This window comes from Ammospiza nelsoni, chromosome 2, assembly GCF_027579445.1.
Source record: "Ammospiza nelsoni isolate bAmmNel1 chromosome 2, bAmmNel1.pri, whole genome shotgun sequence".
NCBI lineage: Eukaryota > Metazoa > Chordata > Aves > Passeriformes > Passerellidae > Ammospiza > Ammospiza nelsoni.
Window position 1 is genome coordinate 82096839 of NC_080634.1, and position 16503 is coordinate 82113341.

At 39.1% G+C, this 16503-nt stretch overlaps 1 protein-coding gene across 3 annotated transcripts; it reads left to right on the plus strand.

Annotated features, from left to right (window-relative positions):
* The first annotated feature begins 1324 nt into the window (after positions 1-1324).
* Positions 1325-16034, plus strand: BIVM (basic, immunoglobulin-like variable motif containing). 3 transcript variants are annotated; one of them, XM_059493651.1, is made up of 11 exons: positions 1325-1487; positions 2631-3231; positions 4120-4246; positions 5150-5245; positions 5330-5434; positions 7185-7279; positions 8456-8588; positions 10867-10938; positions 11816-11899; positions 13475-13571; positions 14537-16034. In XM_059493651.1, the coding sequence occupies exons 2-11, from the start codon at positions 2742-2744 to the stop codon at positions 14825-14827; spliced, it is 1590 nt and encodes a 529-aa protein (XP_059349634.1). In that variant the 5' UTR covers positions 1325-1487; positions 2631-2741; the 3' UTR covers positions 14828-16034. The 3 variants fall into 3 exon arrangements, with proteins under 3 accessions (XP_059349634.1, XP_059349633.1, XP_059349632.1); XM_059493650.1 differs by having other exon boundaries at positions 1428-1579; XM_059493649.1 differs by lacking the exon at positions 1325-1487 and adding an exon at positions 1790-2004.
* Positions 16035-16503: the final 469 nt, after the last annotated feature.

Below are 16503 nucleotides of genomic sequence, written 5' to 3' on the forward strand. Positions count from 1 at the left end.
AACAAGTTATAAGATAAATCATGCAACCTAATTTTAGCCTTGGCTGGCAAAGCCAACATTGCTGTTATCCTAATGCCTATAATTTGGCTCAGATAAAGACGCTTTGGAGGCAGAATTATTTAATTATATCAAAGGCTGTTGGCCGACTAAGGCTCAACAGGCTTCCAGCTGGCAAAGGCATAAGGGATGCTCTACTTTACAAGGGGCAGGTTGCCTCAGGATAAACCACATAAACTGGAATGTGATCTAGGGCTTCTCATGTCCAGGGGATGGCAAACATGGCCGTACCCTCAATTTCTCAAGCACTTTGGCAATTCAGCTCTGCCTAACCACTGAGAACCATCAAATAACACTAGCAGTTCAGGAGATATTAGATTCTGGGTTTTTTTTCCATTAATTGCAGTACCTCTCACAGAAAGTATTGCTGGGAGTAGAGGCTTTGTGGACTGAGGCACAGTGTCGTAATTGCCAGGAGTGAATCTTCTGTCAGCAGGACCTCATATAACTTTTTGATATTTTATTTAAAAATTTTTAGTGACTTTGTTATAAAATCGATCTGAATATTTAAAAATTAATTAATTTTACATATTTGTGGCAGTAGCAGAACAGCTCCAGTTGCATCTTCAGTGTTGTTCATGCTGACCGCAGTGAAGGATGAGATGACAAATATTGTCAGAAGTTCCAGACAGTGTCACCTGAAATAAACTTTTGTTCCTTCATGCAGTTTTACAGAAGCATTGTTGTTACACATGTTCTTACTACTGTCAGGGGAAGAAACCCTGGTGCAAATATAAGGTAATCTGGTCTAAGCTCCCTGCCCAGGCAGAGTCAGCCCAGAACACAGGGCACAGGATTGCATCCAGACGGCTCTTCAGTATCTCCAGTGAGGGAGACTCCACAGCCTCTGAGGACAATCTGTTCCAATGTTTGCTAGCCTGCAGAGTAAATAAGTTCTTCCTCATATTCAGGTCCAATTTCCTGCGCATCGATCCCTGCCTCTCGTCCTATTGCTCGGCACCACCGAGCAGAACCTGGCTCCATCCTTTTGGCACCTTCCCTTCAATACTTATAGACATGGATGAGATCCGCTCTCAGCCGTCTCTTCTCGAGGCTGAGCAGGCCCATCTCCCTCAGTCGGTCTCTCACCGTGCCGCGCCGAGCCCCCACACAGGGGGCGCTTCCCGCCCCCGCCATCCCCGACCCGCTCCTCCCTTCCCTCCCTCTCCCGCCCGCCCGCGGGGCACCAGCGGGCGAGACCATAAGGGCGCAAATGGGGGGGAGGGCGACCGAAGAGGCGCCACTCACGGCGCCGAGGCGCAGTCGCGGCCCAGCCGGCAGGCGCTCGCCACTCGTTCCTCCGAGGCACCGTGAGGGCCCTCAGCGGGAGCGCGGCCGTGGCCGCCGGGCAGCCCCGCGCCTCCCCGTGCGGCGGCGGGAGTTGGTGCGGGCCGGCGGCGGAGGAGGCGGGGGGCGGCGGGGGCGCGCAGGTGAGCGCGCGGCTGTGTCTGCTTCCGGTGCGCCCGCGTCCCCGCTCCGCCGCGGCCGGGGAGGCGACGCCGGCGAGCCCCGCTCCGCGCAGGTAACACGGACCGGGGGCAGCCCCGCCGCCCCCGCTGCCGCTCGCAGGCGCCCAGGAGGGGAGCGAGCCCACGGTCCCGGGGAGCCCCTTCCCCCAGCCCGCGGCTGTTCGCTCCGGAGCCGGCTGGCGGCAGCGCGGGGGGAAGGGCGGGTGCTTGGATGTGTCCCTGCGCTCCGCCAGGCGGAACCCGGCCGGCCCCGAGGCGCTCCCGGGGCGCTGCAGGTGCGGGGCAGCGGCCCGGAGCCGGTGTTGCAGGAGGAGGCTGCGGAGCGGAATTCCTGCCTCCCTCGCGCCAGATTCCCATCTGCGGCGCGTGTCTGCAGACGTGCGAGCTGCTGAGATGACAGATAACACACCCGCTGTCAGCTTGCCCTTTAAAAGTGATCGTTTAAAGCAAGCCAGCCAGCCGTCTAAATTTGTTTTTGGTAATTCTTAGCTGCCATAAACAAAACCTGCTATTCTTTCTCACGTCTTGAAGAATAAGAGGCACGTAAAAATGAAAGGGAACCTTTAGCAGCTATAGGAGGAAAGCACTGGAACAGATTGAGGCTGATGTTGTCAATTTACAATCGATAAGGTTGTAGTTACTGTAATAGTGTGCTTGAACTTCACTTGCAGCAAAAGTTTGCAGGATTCAGCAGAATTAAGACCTTAAATTATGACCTTAAATTGCTGTATGATGATTTATTAATTTGTATAAATTATTCTGTATTTCACAGTGTATTGTGACTGTAAGAGATAGAAGAGAGCAACCACAAGCAGGAACATGTAGAAAGCTTTTAATTTTTAAATTTTTTTATTTGTGTGCTGGTTTATAAGTGTAATTATTATGACCTCATCATGATATCACTGCGGTGTATGCTGTTGGCACCTCACAAATGATAAAAAGTGCTGATTGTAGAGTTCTAGAGAGGCTTAGGGAAAGACACCATGTTGTGTTGTGGTATCTCAAAGGGTATTTCAGCTTTTATTGGCTATGAGTTCAAAGATAAGATTTGTGTATATTTTATGCTGAATGAGACACCTGTACTAACTCAACATTTTTTTTCAGGTACCTTGTTGATACCTTGCAGAGGCAATGGAGGCAATGATGAAAACCCTGTTGTAATTAAAGCATAAAGAAAAAATATTCTTCGCTGTGCAATACTCTTAGTATCATTCAATGCCTACTATTTCAGAAGATGAAAAAGAAAATGGTTCTGGAAATAATGGCAACACTGAAAACAGACCTGGGAAAGAATCCCCAGAAGCTTCTCTTCACGATCCCGTGAAGCCATACTGCATGTCAGACGCCTCCACTGCATCCTTGGTGTCTAGGGAAGATGGGCATTATCCATGGGGATGTCCTGTGACTCATACAAGGGAGAAGTTTTATACCATCTGCTCAGACTATGCTTTTTTAAACAGAGTCACATCTATTTGTAAAAGTCCAAGTGCTTCAGTTAGTGCCTGTCTATCAAGTAGTGTTGCCTTAAATGTTGGGAATAACACACCTAACTTACTCAGCGTTCAAACTGGTGCTTCAGAGATTATCTACAATGAGGATGCTAACTTGGAAAGCTTGCCTGGCAAACTTGGAAAGCTTCCACTGGCATGGGAAATAGACAAATCGGAGTTCAATGGCGGGAACTCAAATCTGAAGAGCAAAGCAGGTGAGATGGTGATGTTTTGATGTGAAAGGAAAAGGCTTCCTGTTTCTGGCTTGTTTGTGAAGTGAGCTGGGCATCTCACGTGTCCTGTCAGGAAGTGCTTACACAAGAGCCTGTACTTCATTTCAAGGAGCCTGCTCATCAGGATAGGAGAGAAAAAAGGAGTAAAAATCAAGTGTAACTGCCAGGAGAAGTGGACCTAAAGCAAGGCTCACTTCTGCTTAACTGTGTAGTATTTGGGGTGGTTTCTTCCTCCCTGGCCTTCCCACAGTGTTGTTGGAGTGGGTTTTTTTCTTTTGTTTTAATAGGACATAGTATGTTATGCATCTGAATGTATGGCTTCAAAAGAGGACAAAAATATTTCTGCTTTAGCATGTGGCCCAACTCTCCATTTTCTACTGTCACAGTGGCATATAAAAAGGAAAGGACTTTGGGTGTATATTATTATTAAGGAATTTGCATATAAGTTTTTGTCAGAAACTGTAGCTGGTTGCAAGGCTGGCAGTGAAAAACAAGCATTTCATTATGTTCTGTTCCTACATAATGTTAGGAGATGGGAGGTCCACGTTGGTCTGAGTCTATTTCTGGGGTGGGTGATTTAATGCATTAGAATAATCAGATTGACTTATCTCTCTAAACAGTTGGGCAGGTCATCATTAATTCTGTTCATGATCTAAACTCCATGTTGTTTACAGAGCTAATGGCAGCTTTACAAACCTGTTGACAATTTAGGTTGTGTATTTGAGCTTTCTCCTTTCAGTTAATGTTTAGTCCCAGTTTACGCTTACTAGCACAACTGGTGTCTACTGTATGCTATTACTAAAAGTGCTCAAGAAGAAAGCTGCCAATAGCAAACTAGACATTCATTTGATTCTGAAATTTGGTTTGCAGGCAACATGAAGAAACAAGGGACAAAGAAAAAATCCGTGGACAAAAAAAGCAAACAATACAGGGAGTGTCCTCAACGTTCAGCTCTTGAAGACGTGAAGGAGAGAAAAGTGTTGGACCTTCGGAGATGGTAGTATTTATGGATTCATTTATGGAGCTAGGAATTTATGAACTACACTAACCATGTAGTTCCTCAGTAAACACTGTTGCTAGTTACCTGATTTCAAACTTCTCAACAATGTCTTTGTAATTTTTTTTTGTAGAGATGTTAAGCATATACACACTGTCTCATGCATTCTAGAAGAAAAATTAGAGCTTCCCTCCCATCTGTTGAAATTCTTAAAACATTTTTCTCTCTAAACATGCCCTTTGCTTTCAGCAAAGGGAAAAACTTACATGGGGATTCATTGCAAAACAAAATACTAGTTCAGTAGCATGGTCAGGCAAAAAGTAACCTTAAATGTACCACTGATATGTTTTACTTCTGATATTATTTTTTTACTGGGAAATACTTGATCAGAATCCATAATTTCTATACAACCATTATTGTATTAATATAGTTCACCAATTCAATTAGTTTAATGCATCTGTCTGGTTCTTACTTTGTCTATGACACCAGAAAGTTGGAGTTAAGCTAGGGAATCTGTGGCCCAGAATGACATTCATTAGTAAATTGGTAGAGATGTGGTTTGCCACAAGGGCACGTGTTAGAAGGGACCGGATAAAACCATTTTTTGTATTAGTACAGAATCATATTTTCCTACAGAATCATTTGTACAAAACTCCCATGGAGCTGTTAGAAATTTCACTGATTTATATGAAATAGGGTAGTGGCATCTGGCAGATAAATTGATTAACATATTTCTTAATTTTTGTTTTTAAGGTACAGTTGTTTTGGTTTTTTTGCTTTTTTGTTTTAATACAGATGACATAAAAACATTCAATATAACGTGGCACTTCAGTGACATAGCACACAAAAAAGATATGCGAGTCAAGATTGTGTTACTAATATGTTTGAGGTTTTTTGTTTAAGGTATTGTGTTAGCCGACCTCAATACAAGACTTCCTGTGGAATTTCATCCTTAGTGTCTTGCTGGAATTTCTTATATAGTACACTGGGAGCTGGAAGGTAAAGTCACACATAGACTGCTTTGCTTTGCCTCTAGATTGTCAAAAATATGTTTCTAATTACAACACTTTTGTTTTTTTTAAGTTTACCCCCCATCACTCAAGAAGAAGCCTTGCATATACTGGGTTTTCAGCCCCCATTTGAGGAGATTAGATTTGGTCCCTTCACTGGAAATACAACTTTAATGAGGTATGTTTGGCTCTTTAGATGCAGCTAAGAGATAGAACCTTTAAAAACATGGTACTAGTTCATTTATTTAAAAACAAAGGGGCTGACATGATAATTCTCTAAAGTTTTAGAGTACTCTGACAATGAAACTTCTCAAAAGTTGTTTGCACTGGCCATTTTGAATGGTGTTGTTATACAGGTCAGATCAATGTGAAATTCTATTTGGTTTTTGGTTCAGTTTGTGTAATAGTTATATAATACTCTAATATTAGAGTCTAGTCTCCTGGTTAGGAAACTTTCTCTTTACACTTATTTTCCTGTTTTTCAAAATGCATGTTAAATGCTTGGTAATATCACTGAGATGGCCTGAAAAGACAATTGATACACTATTAGCTTAATGTAATTTAAGAACTGAAAATGAAGTAGTGCTGAATCCTTGCTGCATTGAAGCTGTTCAGGAACAAAAGCATGGGGCTGGAGTCACAAAACACTTTGAAATTTTTTATCATTTCTGCTCTGCTGTTTCCTGATATTTAAAGGTTGAACCTAAATTCTTTGTACTTTTTAAAAAATATTAAATTAATAAGACATTCTAGGATTAAACAGAGCCAAGAAGCATATTGTACTAGAGTGCTGAACATTTTGACAGGGCTTTGGTGTGTTACATTTTGGTGAGATTAAAAACTTTTGCAGTATTCTTGCTTGCTTCATGAATTGTATTTGATTTAGTTAATTTTTTTTTTAGGGCAATATTTAGTATTTGGCAGATCAGGGTTGTGCTGGATTTGAAAATGTGGCAGCAGTCTATTCTCCATCTAGCATACTGGCTAGATCATTGGAAAATGTAATGAAAATTTCCTTACTTGCTTTAGGAATTTCAGATCCAGGATTTGTATCACTTCAGGAGTATGTCAGGCTATAGCAACTTTATGGTAGAGTAACTCTTAGAGACCAAGCTGATATAATGTTCTGTCTCTTTGTGTCAACAGTCTGTACAGACAAAACTTAAATTTATAATTCTTATTTGATTTCCTCTGAGCATTTTCTGTGCAGCAGAGAAGTTACCCATCTTTTTGTTTTCTCATTTTTGTCTGCCTTGTCCAATAATTTTGAAGAGCTTAGCAGATTGGGAAACAGAAGGGCTGGGAGCCATCCCCATTACCCAACATAGCTTTATGGTTGAGGTATTATTTTCAAACATGTGAATTTGAATCTTCTAATGTGGAAAAATTGCTGGCCTGTCCTCACTTAGTGCTGCGGTGAGGAGTTGCAGTATGAGGCTCCTGTAATGCTCAGGCTTTGTAAAGTTTAGGTGAGAGAAACCCAACAGGATAAGCAGGAAGTCTCACTTGGAGGGTCCCTTCTGGTGTCTGAGATTTCATTTATGTACCCTACAAATCACAGTTGAAGTTTGGCGCCTCAGAATTTGTGTGTCTTTCTAAAGGCTGAATAATTGAACATTAGAGGTGACTGGGCTAAACACAATAGGATCAACATTTCACATCCAGATCTTTGGTTATTATGTATCTGTGTCAAGTCTGGAAAAGCAAAGTGAAGGAAAAGGCTCTGTGTATTTACTTCTCTGTCTAGGATATGTTAAGTTTTGTATTGGGTGTTGTGGTCATCTACAATCTAAATATTAGTGAGGTAGGTACTTAGTAGCACACCAAAACCTTTTTTCCTAAACTGTCAAAGAACAGGAAAAGTGTGAGAAATGAAATTGCATCTAATAACTCTTGAGTTACTACAATCTTTAAGCTTATTGTTTCAGATGGTTTAGGCAGATAAATGATCACTTCCATATCAAGGGATGCTCATATGTTCTGTATAAACCTCATGGGAAGAACAAGACAGCTGGAGAAACTGGTACGTAGCTAATGCTAAAGTGTTCATCTCACAGTGTATAAATTGAAAAATCCTGCAGTGTGTACTTTTGACAGGACAAAGTCTGTAAGTAATACTTCCAGTCCAATATAAGGTATCAAAAACTCCAAGTTGGCTGATTTTTCTGGTTTTACTTTTTCTCTTATTTAGCTAAAAATTTCATTTATACTTTTATTATGATAAAACACATTCTGTGCTATGTATTCTGCTGTCACAGAATTGGAATTTTAAGATATCCAGGAAAACAACTGCATTTCCAGTTCTGTGTTGGTGTGTGTGTGAGGATTTCTTTGCTGTCATCCACTGGGAGAACAAAAACAATTTGTCCTTACTTAATGCTTTATGCTTTTAAAAAACCCATATTTAAAGGTAATGAACTGTTCTGCCTGGCTGTAGCTAACATCTCTCTCTAAAGTTAGGTGATTATTCTCAATTAGCTTATGAAGTCGCATTTTTGTCTACTTTTTAGGTGTGCTGTTTAAAAAAATTTACTTTCATGTGCCATTTACTAGCCTTTGGTATAACCTGGGTAATTACCTTACAACTGAAAGGTTCTCTGAAAGCACAGAATCATGCTGAGAAGTTTAAGATATTATTAAAATGGATTGGTTTTTTTCTTGACATCCCACTTGAAAATTATCATGTTTCAGTGCCTCTTCTAGTCTTCTCCTGAAACTGAGCACTGTGGTCACATTATAAACCATTGTATGCCTCTGTGTGTTCCTGAGACTAGGAAGCCACAAGAGGCTCATGATACCAAAATGTTTGAGTGTTTTCTGTGGTTTCAGTATTATCATCAATGGGTGCCACATCTGACCTAGGGCAGCTGGGACTGCATTCTGTTGCAGTGTGTATTTCCTGGGTTAAGAGATACTTCTGGTTCTTTTTTAAGTTTGATTTTGATCTAAACATAAAGCATACATTATATTGCATTTCCCTGCTACAGAACGTGCAGCAGATAGTGTTTAATTTCCTGCCTGGTACAAAAAAATAATAAGTTTGAAATCAAAAGTATATTTTGTGCATGCCTGTCAGGTCATGTCCTCCCACTTAAAAAGCAGTATAACTACTTTGTTGTCAAATAGGTGGTTTTTGTCTGCTGACTGTGTTACACAGGACCCAAAGCAGCCTGGCCTGTAACCTGATCTTTCTGTGTAGCTGCAGGGGCCCTAGCCAAGCTAACACGTGGACTGAAGGATGAATCAATGGCCTACATCTACCATTGCCAAAACCATTATTTTTGCCCAATTGGATTTGAAGCAACCCCAGTAAAAGCTAGTAAAGCCTATAGGTAAGATACTGTGTTTATGCTTATTTTAGTGGAAGAAACATACAGAAAAAATTACTGCAAATTGATACAATTTTTCTCCATAAATAATGGTTCCGTTTATGTCATATAGGCATCTGTCTGAGCTACAAAAACACTACATTGTGATTTGAAGGGACTGACTTAAAATGTAACATGACTAAACAGACTACATTGAGAGAACTTAAAACAGAAAAGTGTGAGTGGTATTAAGAAATTGGTTTTTTAAGACCTTCTAGCCATGTAGAGAGAAGGTAGTTATTTTATTGAAGGACAAGTGAAGGTAACTAATCTGCAAAATAAAAACATATGGGCTGAAAAAAGGCCAGGTGGGGTCTTTTTTAAGGCTAAACAATAAAAAGACAGGTAATTATGGGGAGAGTCTGTTCCTAGAGAGCTTGGAAGGGAAAACAAAGGGAGTGTGTGTGTGTTGCAATTTATAAACTAGAAGCAAAAAGTTTACAGTGATATTTGTCCTTCATGAGGTGAATGTGATGAAATTTACATTTAGAAACCAGTGCTTGAGTATGGCAATGCAGGGGTTGTGTAGGTATCACAGAATGGTGGTTATGTACTATAATGGTGATTGTAAACTCCAACTACTGGCATGTAAGACATAGAAAAGTAAAGATATGTGAAGAATTTGTTACCGGGAATGGGGGAAGAAAAGCTAGAAGAGATCTTTGGGCTAAGACATTAGGTTGAGCTTTTTTTAACAATGCCTGAAATGCTGGACTATGTCTAAAAGCTTAATATGAGAGTTATTTTAGAATAAAAATACAGTTTCCTGTATAATAATTTCAGATTTGTCAGAGTGACACTACTAGGATAGTATAACGCAATAGTTGATATAGTTTTCAATTAAATACGGATTAAAAAAAAAGGTAATAGCATTAATATTCATACAGAATTTGAGGAGAGTCTTGCATTAAATCCACACATTTTAACTTTAAAAATATTAATTCTTGAGATATGTATTAGCTTTTGTAAGGCATTTACCTTGCTGCTTGATGTAGAGTGCTATGTGTTGCAGAGCACTCTGTGCACTCTCTTGAGGAGACTAGTTTGTTTTACTCATTCACTGAGTCACATTAAGCTGTTTTTCCTCTCTCAGAGGGCTTGCAAACATGGTATGTATTAAAGGATTCTGTTGGATTTTCTCTCTGTTCAGCCATTGGTCAGTATTTATTAGTATTATCATAGAGCACAAGTAGTCAATCACAGAGAAAATTAGCGGATACCAGAATTGGAGAATGTTAAACGATGAAAAGTGTAGGTTACTAGTACAAGGTGAACTTCTGCCTATTTGCATGCTATACAGTCTGACTTTGAGGTAGGGTCACATCAAGGAATAGAGAATGCTAGCTCTGCTGTTGGAGTTCAGAATGGTCATTGATTAGGGTGGTAAAGCATAATCATTCAAATCTAATTGGTTCCCAGTGTGAAGATTATGATAGGGTTAATTAAAGCTTTTAATATATGAACAAAAGAATACAGTTTTTTATTGAGACTGAGTTCACTGACTTGCCAGGTTTGTGAGAAGAGTGTAAAAAATATTGCCCAAGTAGAAATCCAACATATCAGTCTACTTGAGTTTACCAAAACATTAATCTCTTGCTTACTCAATCAGTTAGGAAGAATCTTCACTAGAAGACCAAGGTAAAAACAAAAGTTTACTAGATCAAAAATACAGTCTGAAAAATAATATGGTCCAGTGTGTGGAAACACAACATGCCTTTTAACTGATTTAAATTTATGTTGTTTAGTAATGAGTGAGAAACATAACAAGCCTTTTAACTAATTTAAATTTATGTTGTTTAGTAATGAGCCATTTACCCATGGCTGAAATGGATTCTTAGTCACTAGTAATGTTATTTTTAAGTCGACATTAGCTTTCTTTCTTAACAATAGTTCTCGTCTAATAATATAGCATGAAATAAAAAGTTCAAGAAACTTTTATAGACTTACTTTAGGCTGGAGGTCAGACCAAATGAGCATCCTGTTTTCTTTGAATTTTCTGATTCTACTAAGGAAAAAAATAAGTTTTGTTTTCAGTAGGACTACCAATAGATTCTGGAGCAGTTCTTATCTGTTTATCTGTTTTTGCACTTACAAAGTAAAGTTTTTATTTAAAAACCCAGCTAAAATTTTTCTTTAAAAAAACCCAGCTATTTTAGGTCCCAAAAGAAGTGGGTGGATAGGTTGCTAGGCTGAGCTTAGAGACAGTTCTTAGGTCACCCACAGACTTCCTGTATGATCTTAGGTTGCTGGATTTGGACTCGGGAGACCTGGGTTCGGTTCCCAGTTCAACCACAGACTTCCAGTGTGACTTTAGGTAAGTCCATCAATCTATCCTGTGTCTTGGTTTCCCATCTTTGCACTGATGGAATACATTGTTATTTTACAGGGAATTTTTTGAAAGTAAACAAATTGTTCCAAGCAGTAAGGCCATATGCTGTCTAATACCCTAGGCAGAAAAATGCCAGGTTTTGTCATAGTTGAAACTGATGTAGTTTTTCATGAAATAATTATACACAGGAAGTCACAGAACAGTCCTGTGTATCTCGTCAGTTTTGCCCTAATACCTGTCAGAAATTTTCCTTGGCAAGGTTACTGCAAGCTTTGAGCTTCTTGAAAGTTGATTGCAAAGTAGTATTAATTCAAAGGTTTGGATTTCAGTATCTGGTATGGGATGTTTGGAAGGAAGAGTTTGAAGTTGCCAGTTTTATTCTTACAGATTACTCTACAGCTCTTAGTAACAACTGTCTTAGTAACAACTGTCAGCCAAGGTGTAGTTTAAAAATAGTGGAAGGGACTCTTTCATGTCTGTTAGACATCACGGATAGGGAGGAAGCCGTTTGTACCACATTTATGTGGCTTTCCACAACTCTTATTTCTGTTGTTTCCTATATATTTATATTTACATCATGTACCAGACTGTCATTCATCCAAATAAAACTGCTTTTAGTGAAAATCTGTCTTCCTCTCAAATAATGTGCAGTAGCATCCCAAGATTTGCTTTCAGGCCTTGTGAAACAAAAGGTTCCCTGTACACAATTGTGAGCACTATAGCACAGGAGCTGGTTTTCAGTTTGGCTGAGGAAACAGTTTTAAATGTTAGAAACTCCTAAAAAGAACAAGAGACTGTCAATATCTTTTTCCTTTTAGTATGCACAATAAATCTCACTAGGATTGTATCTTCTATTGAACAGAGGTCGTGTCTTGCAACAAGAAGTGGAATATTGGATCTTAATTGGAGAGCCCAGCAGAAAGCATCCAACAATACATTGTAAAAGGTATGTTACTTGGTGAGAATGTAAAAGAATGTTTTCTCTCAAAACAGTTTGTAGTTCTCAGAGTCACTGAGTGACTTTTTAGTTCTTTTGAATGAATATATACATGTGTATATATATGTATCTAATAGAAGCAGATGCTGCTTTAGGGAGAAGCTTTGTGTTTTGACTTCAAGGCTGGCTCTGCAGTTTTATATCACCTGTCAGAACATATGTGGGCTGCTGAGGGCCCACATTTCTTGTTTGAGTGTGACACAGCTCATATTAGTCAGGAAGAAAAGGCAGTTTCAGCTGTCATCGTGCCAGTTGTGACTTACAGACTGCATGGCCCTTGGAGGAGTTTGCACTGGAGCTGAGGACATCCACAGGCTGTGTCTGGGATGTGCACAGAATATTCTGCTGCTGCTGAGATTGTGCACAGGATATTCTCCTAACTCAGGTGCAGGTGCAGCCTGTACTCTGTTGTGTTATTTGCTTATCTGTGCATTCAGACAGTACATTTAAGATGAGATTTGACTCAAACAAAGTTGGTGTCTAAACTGGACATATAGGCTAGGAGAACTAGAGGGTGCTGTGTAGAAATATCACAGATTGGTTATATTTAATTTTTTTTTTGTCAATGATGTGACCTGGTCAATAACTGCAAATACCTGGGTATTTTGGACTATGAGATTAAGTGCAACAAAATTAAAATCACAGTATGCATATGATTACTGAGAAATGGCGTATTGTAGGTCCCAAGGATAGAACTTTGTCATGTGTTATATTAGCTACAAGTGGCACAGGAGGAAGTTTCAGAATATATAATAAAACCATTTCTAATACTAATTTTGATTGTGGAGATATTCTTCCTCCTGCTGCATTCCCACTGAGAGCTGGCAGAATGTTCTGTGCTTAAGGAAAGGGAGCAAAGGTTGGAGTAGAAATGTATTTTCTCAACTTGGAGGATGGTGTTAGAGAGAAACAGGTGGTTTGACATTGATAGAAATGAAAAGGTGATGTAGGTTTAAAGAGGTCTGGAATGTGAAAATATTTGTTTCAGTTGGGCTGGAAGGAATTATGAATCTTTGAAAAGCTGAGTGAATTGGAAGTGATTGAATTGATAGTTTAGAATTAAATAAAATGTAGGAGTGAGTTATGATGAGAGCTGTCTGGTAAAAGCGCATTTAATGTGCAAAAGAAACTAAGGAACTGAGCAAAATAATACAAAAGGGTAGGAGAGGTTTAAATTTCAAAAAGGCTAATGTTTCGCTTTGCCTAAACCACACTTTGCTTCTTTCTTTTCCAAACTGATGAATTGCTAAGTGTAAGAAATGTAACTGTGACTCATAGTGCTCTTATTCATTTTGGAAGGTGTTTCTCAAGAGCAGGAATAATCACTGTGAATGCTTTGATTAAAAGTGACATTTTTACATCTAGTTTGATGTCTTTAATATTGAGGCTTTTGTAACTTTACACATTCATTTACCTTTAAATCACTGATAAGACTAAAGCTACAGGTCTGTATTCGTGTGTATGTGAGTCTTTGTGTTGCTGAGGTTTAAATATCAGCTGAGTGGTAATGATTTTATTCTGTAGGTGGACAGATATTGTCACTGACCTAAACACTCAAAATCCAGAATATCTAGATATTCGACACCTAGAGAGAGGATTGCAACATCGAAAAACAAAGAAGGTAAGGTAAACTAGCAGGGGAGGAAACTCATGGCAGGTTTTTGCAAACTCGCTCATACTTCAGCAGTGTAAGATAACCTCACTAAAGGAATTTGTTCTGTTATGAAGTGTTGCTGAAGACAAAAGTATAATGTGGGTTCTTGCATACCAAAGTCATTTAGATTTACTCACTGGACGAGATGTAAAGCATCAGTAGCTTGGTATATGCCAGGATGAACCAGGATATCTGTGTATGCAGAATGTATTTGGTCAGAATATCTAACTTTGTTGGTTTAAAATGTAGCTGCAGCAAGTATAGGAATGTTCTGCAGACAAATTACATAGCCTTTGGGGCATGACCCTCCAGTGACATTTAAGTCAGAAAGAAAGTACAATTGAGTAGGATCAGGCATAAGTGAATGTGTGTGTCTCCCTTTAGTGGAGTTACTGTCAATGCATGTCGCTTTCTTTCCTATAGATAGGGCTTGTATCTCATGGGTTGAGGATGTACTGGTGATTTGCAGATTGAAACTCTGTGAGAAATAATAGACTGTAGAGATTATTTCAGATATGAAGACCCTGTGGAAGACTGTGTCAGCAAGATCAGAATGGACCAGAACAGCTAATTGCTGAGAAGATAGCTAGAAAGTAAAAAAAGACTAGCAGAAGATGAGTGATACTGGCCCATGAAGGATATAATGGATAGCTTAAAAGGATTAAAAAGATTAATAAGAAAGTAGTAATTGAATCTGGGAAATAATCAGAACTGATTGATGCAAGTTGTGTATTTCTGTATATGATTTTGTGGTGTTTTGTTGTTTGTTGTTTTTTATTCTTTTTCCTGGTTTGTATGTTGTGGCACTTCCTGTTTGCTTTCTTTTTGAAAGTATCATGTTACTTGCCAAAATGTTGATGTCAAGTATCTGTATATGTTAGAAATGTGCCTGTGGTGTGCATTTAACAAAGAACCTTTTTTTCTTTGATTAGGTTGGAGGAAATCTTCATTGCATCATTGCCTTTCAGAGACTTAACTGGCAAAGATTTGGTCCTTGGAATTTTCCATTTGGGAACGTTAGACAGAATAAACAGTCCCAAACACAAGGGCAAGGAATTTCCAAATCTGAGAGTGAAGACAATATATCTAAGAAACAACATGGGCGACTGGGTCGATCTTTCAGTGCTAGCTTTCATCAAGAATCTGTGTGGAAGAAATCTAATCTTCGGGAGAGGAGGAACAGTGGGTATCAGAGTTACAATGATTATGATGGAAATGATTAAAATTAACTTTAGATGATAGAGTTGATATATTAAAGTTAGTTTTAATCAAAACATATTAGGGATTTATTAGTCCTAGAACACATAAGAATAGAAATTATGGTATAAGATACAGCTTCATAATTATTAAATAAATATGTTGATATGGTTGCAATAGATGAGATCTGATGTATAAAGTGACAGATAAGCACAGATTGTTGTAATTTTGCAATCAAAGGTGAATATGATAGCAAAATCAATAATTTCTTTTGAAATAATTGTACTATGTCCTGATCTGTGAAAACAAAAGAGCAGGTTGAAATCAGTCAGTGTAATAAACAGACTTCATTGAATATATTTATTGTTCAAAAGCATGAAAAATTATGGTATTACAAAAAAGGGTTATTCTGCAAATGGTGTAAGGATAAAAGTAAGCATTGCCTTTGTTTTTAGCACTTCATTTTAGTAAGGCTGCCCATATCCAGTGCAAATGAAAAAAAAGATCACATAGGTTAGAAAACCTTGTTGGATTTACGAAGAGAATGTACATTCTCCATTTAATTCCCATTTGACTTTTGTCAGTCAGATAATCATATCTTGTCAAGCAGGTCACAATTCCTTTTCCCTTATCTGGTTGCCTGTTTTTGACTCTGAGGAATCACCTGTTCGAGGATGGAACTTCTCTATTACTTTTGCTCTGTGGGTGAAGTGGCTGAATTCTTACCCTGGAGCCTCCTGAGAGCATGGACTCACTCAACACAAGCTTATGAAATTAAGTATTAAAAGCTGCATTTACCATTAGCCAAATGAGCTAGCTGAACACTGGGTTCTGTTGGCAGTTCTTTTCCTTGTTCAGTCTAAATCTCTGTCCTTTGTCTGCTGCTTTTTTCATTTTGTGTGAAGGGGATGCAAGTGCTGAAAATTGCTGGCAGCCCCGATGATATACCTCTCAGCCAGCACACAATTCAAGCTTTTTCAGGTGTCCCTGGTGAATTCTTTTTTTTCCTTTTCCTTTTTCTTTTTCTCTTTACTTGATAAATCCAGTTGTTTGCCCAAACACATCTCAACAGTTGTATTGTTCTGTGTACAAATGTTCATACCTGCTCAAGGATTAATTTTTTGACATAAAAAGATTTGTCATGGAGTGCAGGGGTTTTGTAGGTTGCTGCTTTTGTTAACCAAAAATGGGAGACTTTTAGACTTTTGTTCATTCAATAAAATTTGTTTTCTATCTTGTTGTTTGCTTTTCATTTGTCTTGGAAATGATGGCCCTGCATTTAGTGAAGGTCTTCAGCAAAGTAGGTAAGCGACAGATCAGAGTTGCAACTGCTGCTTAGCAAAGTAGGTAAGGTCCCTTGGGTCATAAAAAGTGGTGCTCGGTGCAGCCACTGTGACTTCTGCTATTTAATTTCTCAAAGCCTGCAGCCTCATGACTGAACAAAATTCATAGGTTTTGAAATTTTATTTTCCCAATGAGCTATTTTCAGCCCCTGTTTTTGCAAGCTGAGTGTGGGCTGATGGCCTCAGCTTTGTTCAGAGTACTTGAGCTGTATTCTTTAGGGGATTTAGGACTTAGATAGCAAGAGTTCCATGTGTGTCTCTTAACTTTTGCTTGATAATGACAGTTGCACTGAGAAACAGGGTCTCTCCTCTGATGGTAGCTGGCTGTTCTGCTTAAGTAGGTTGGGATGAAATTCTGG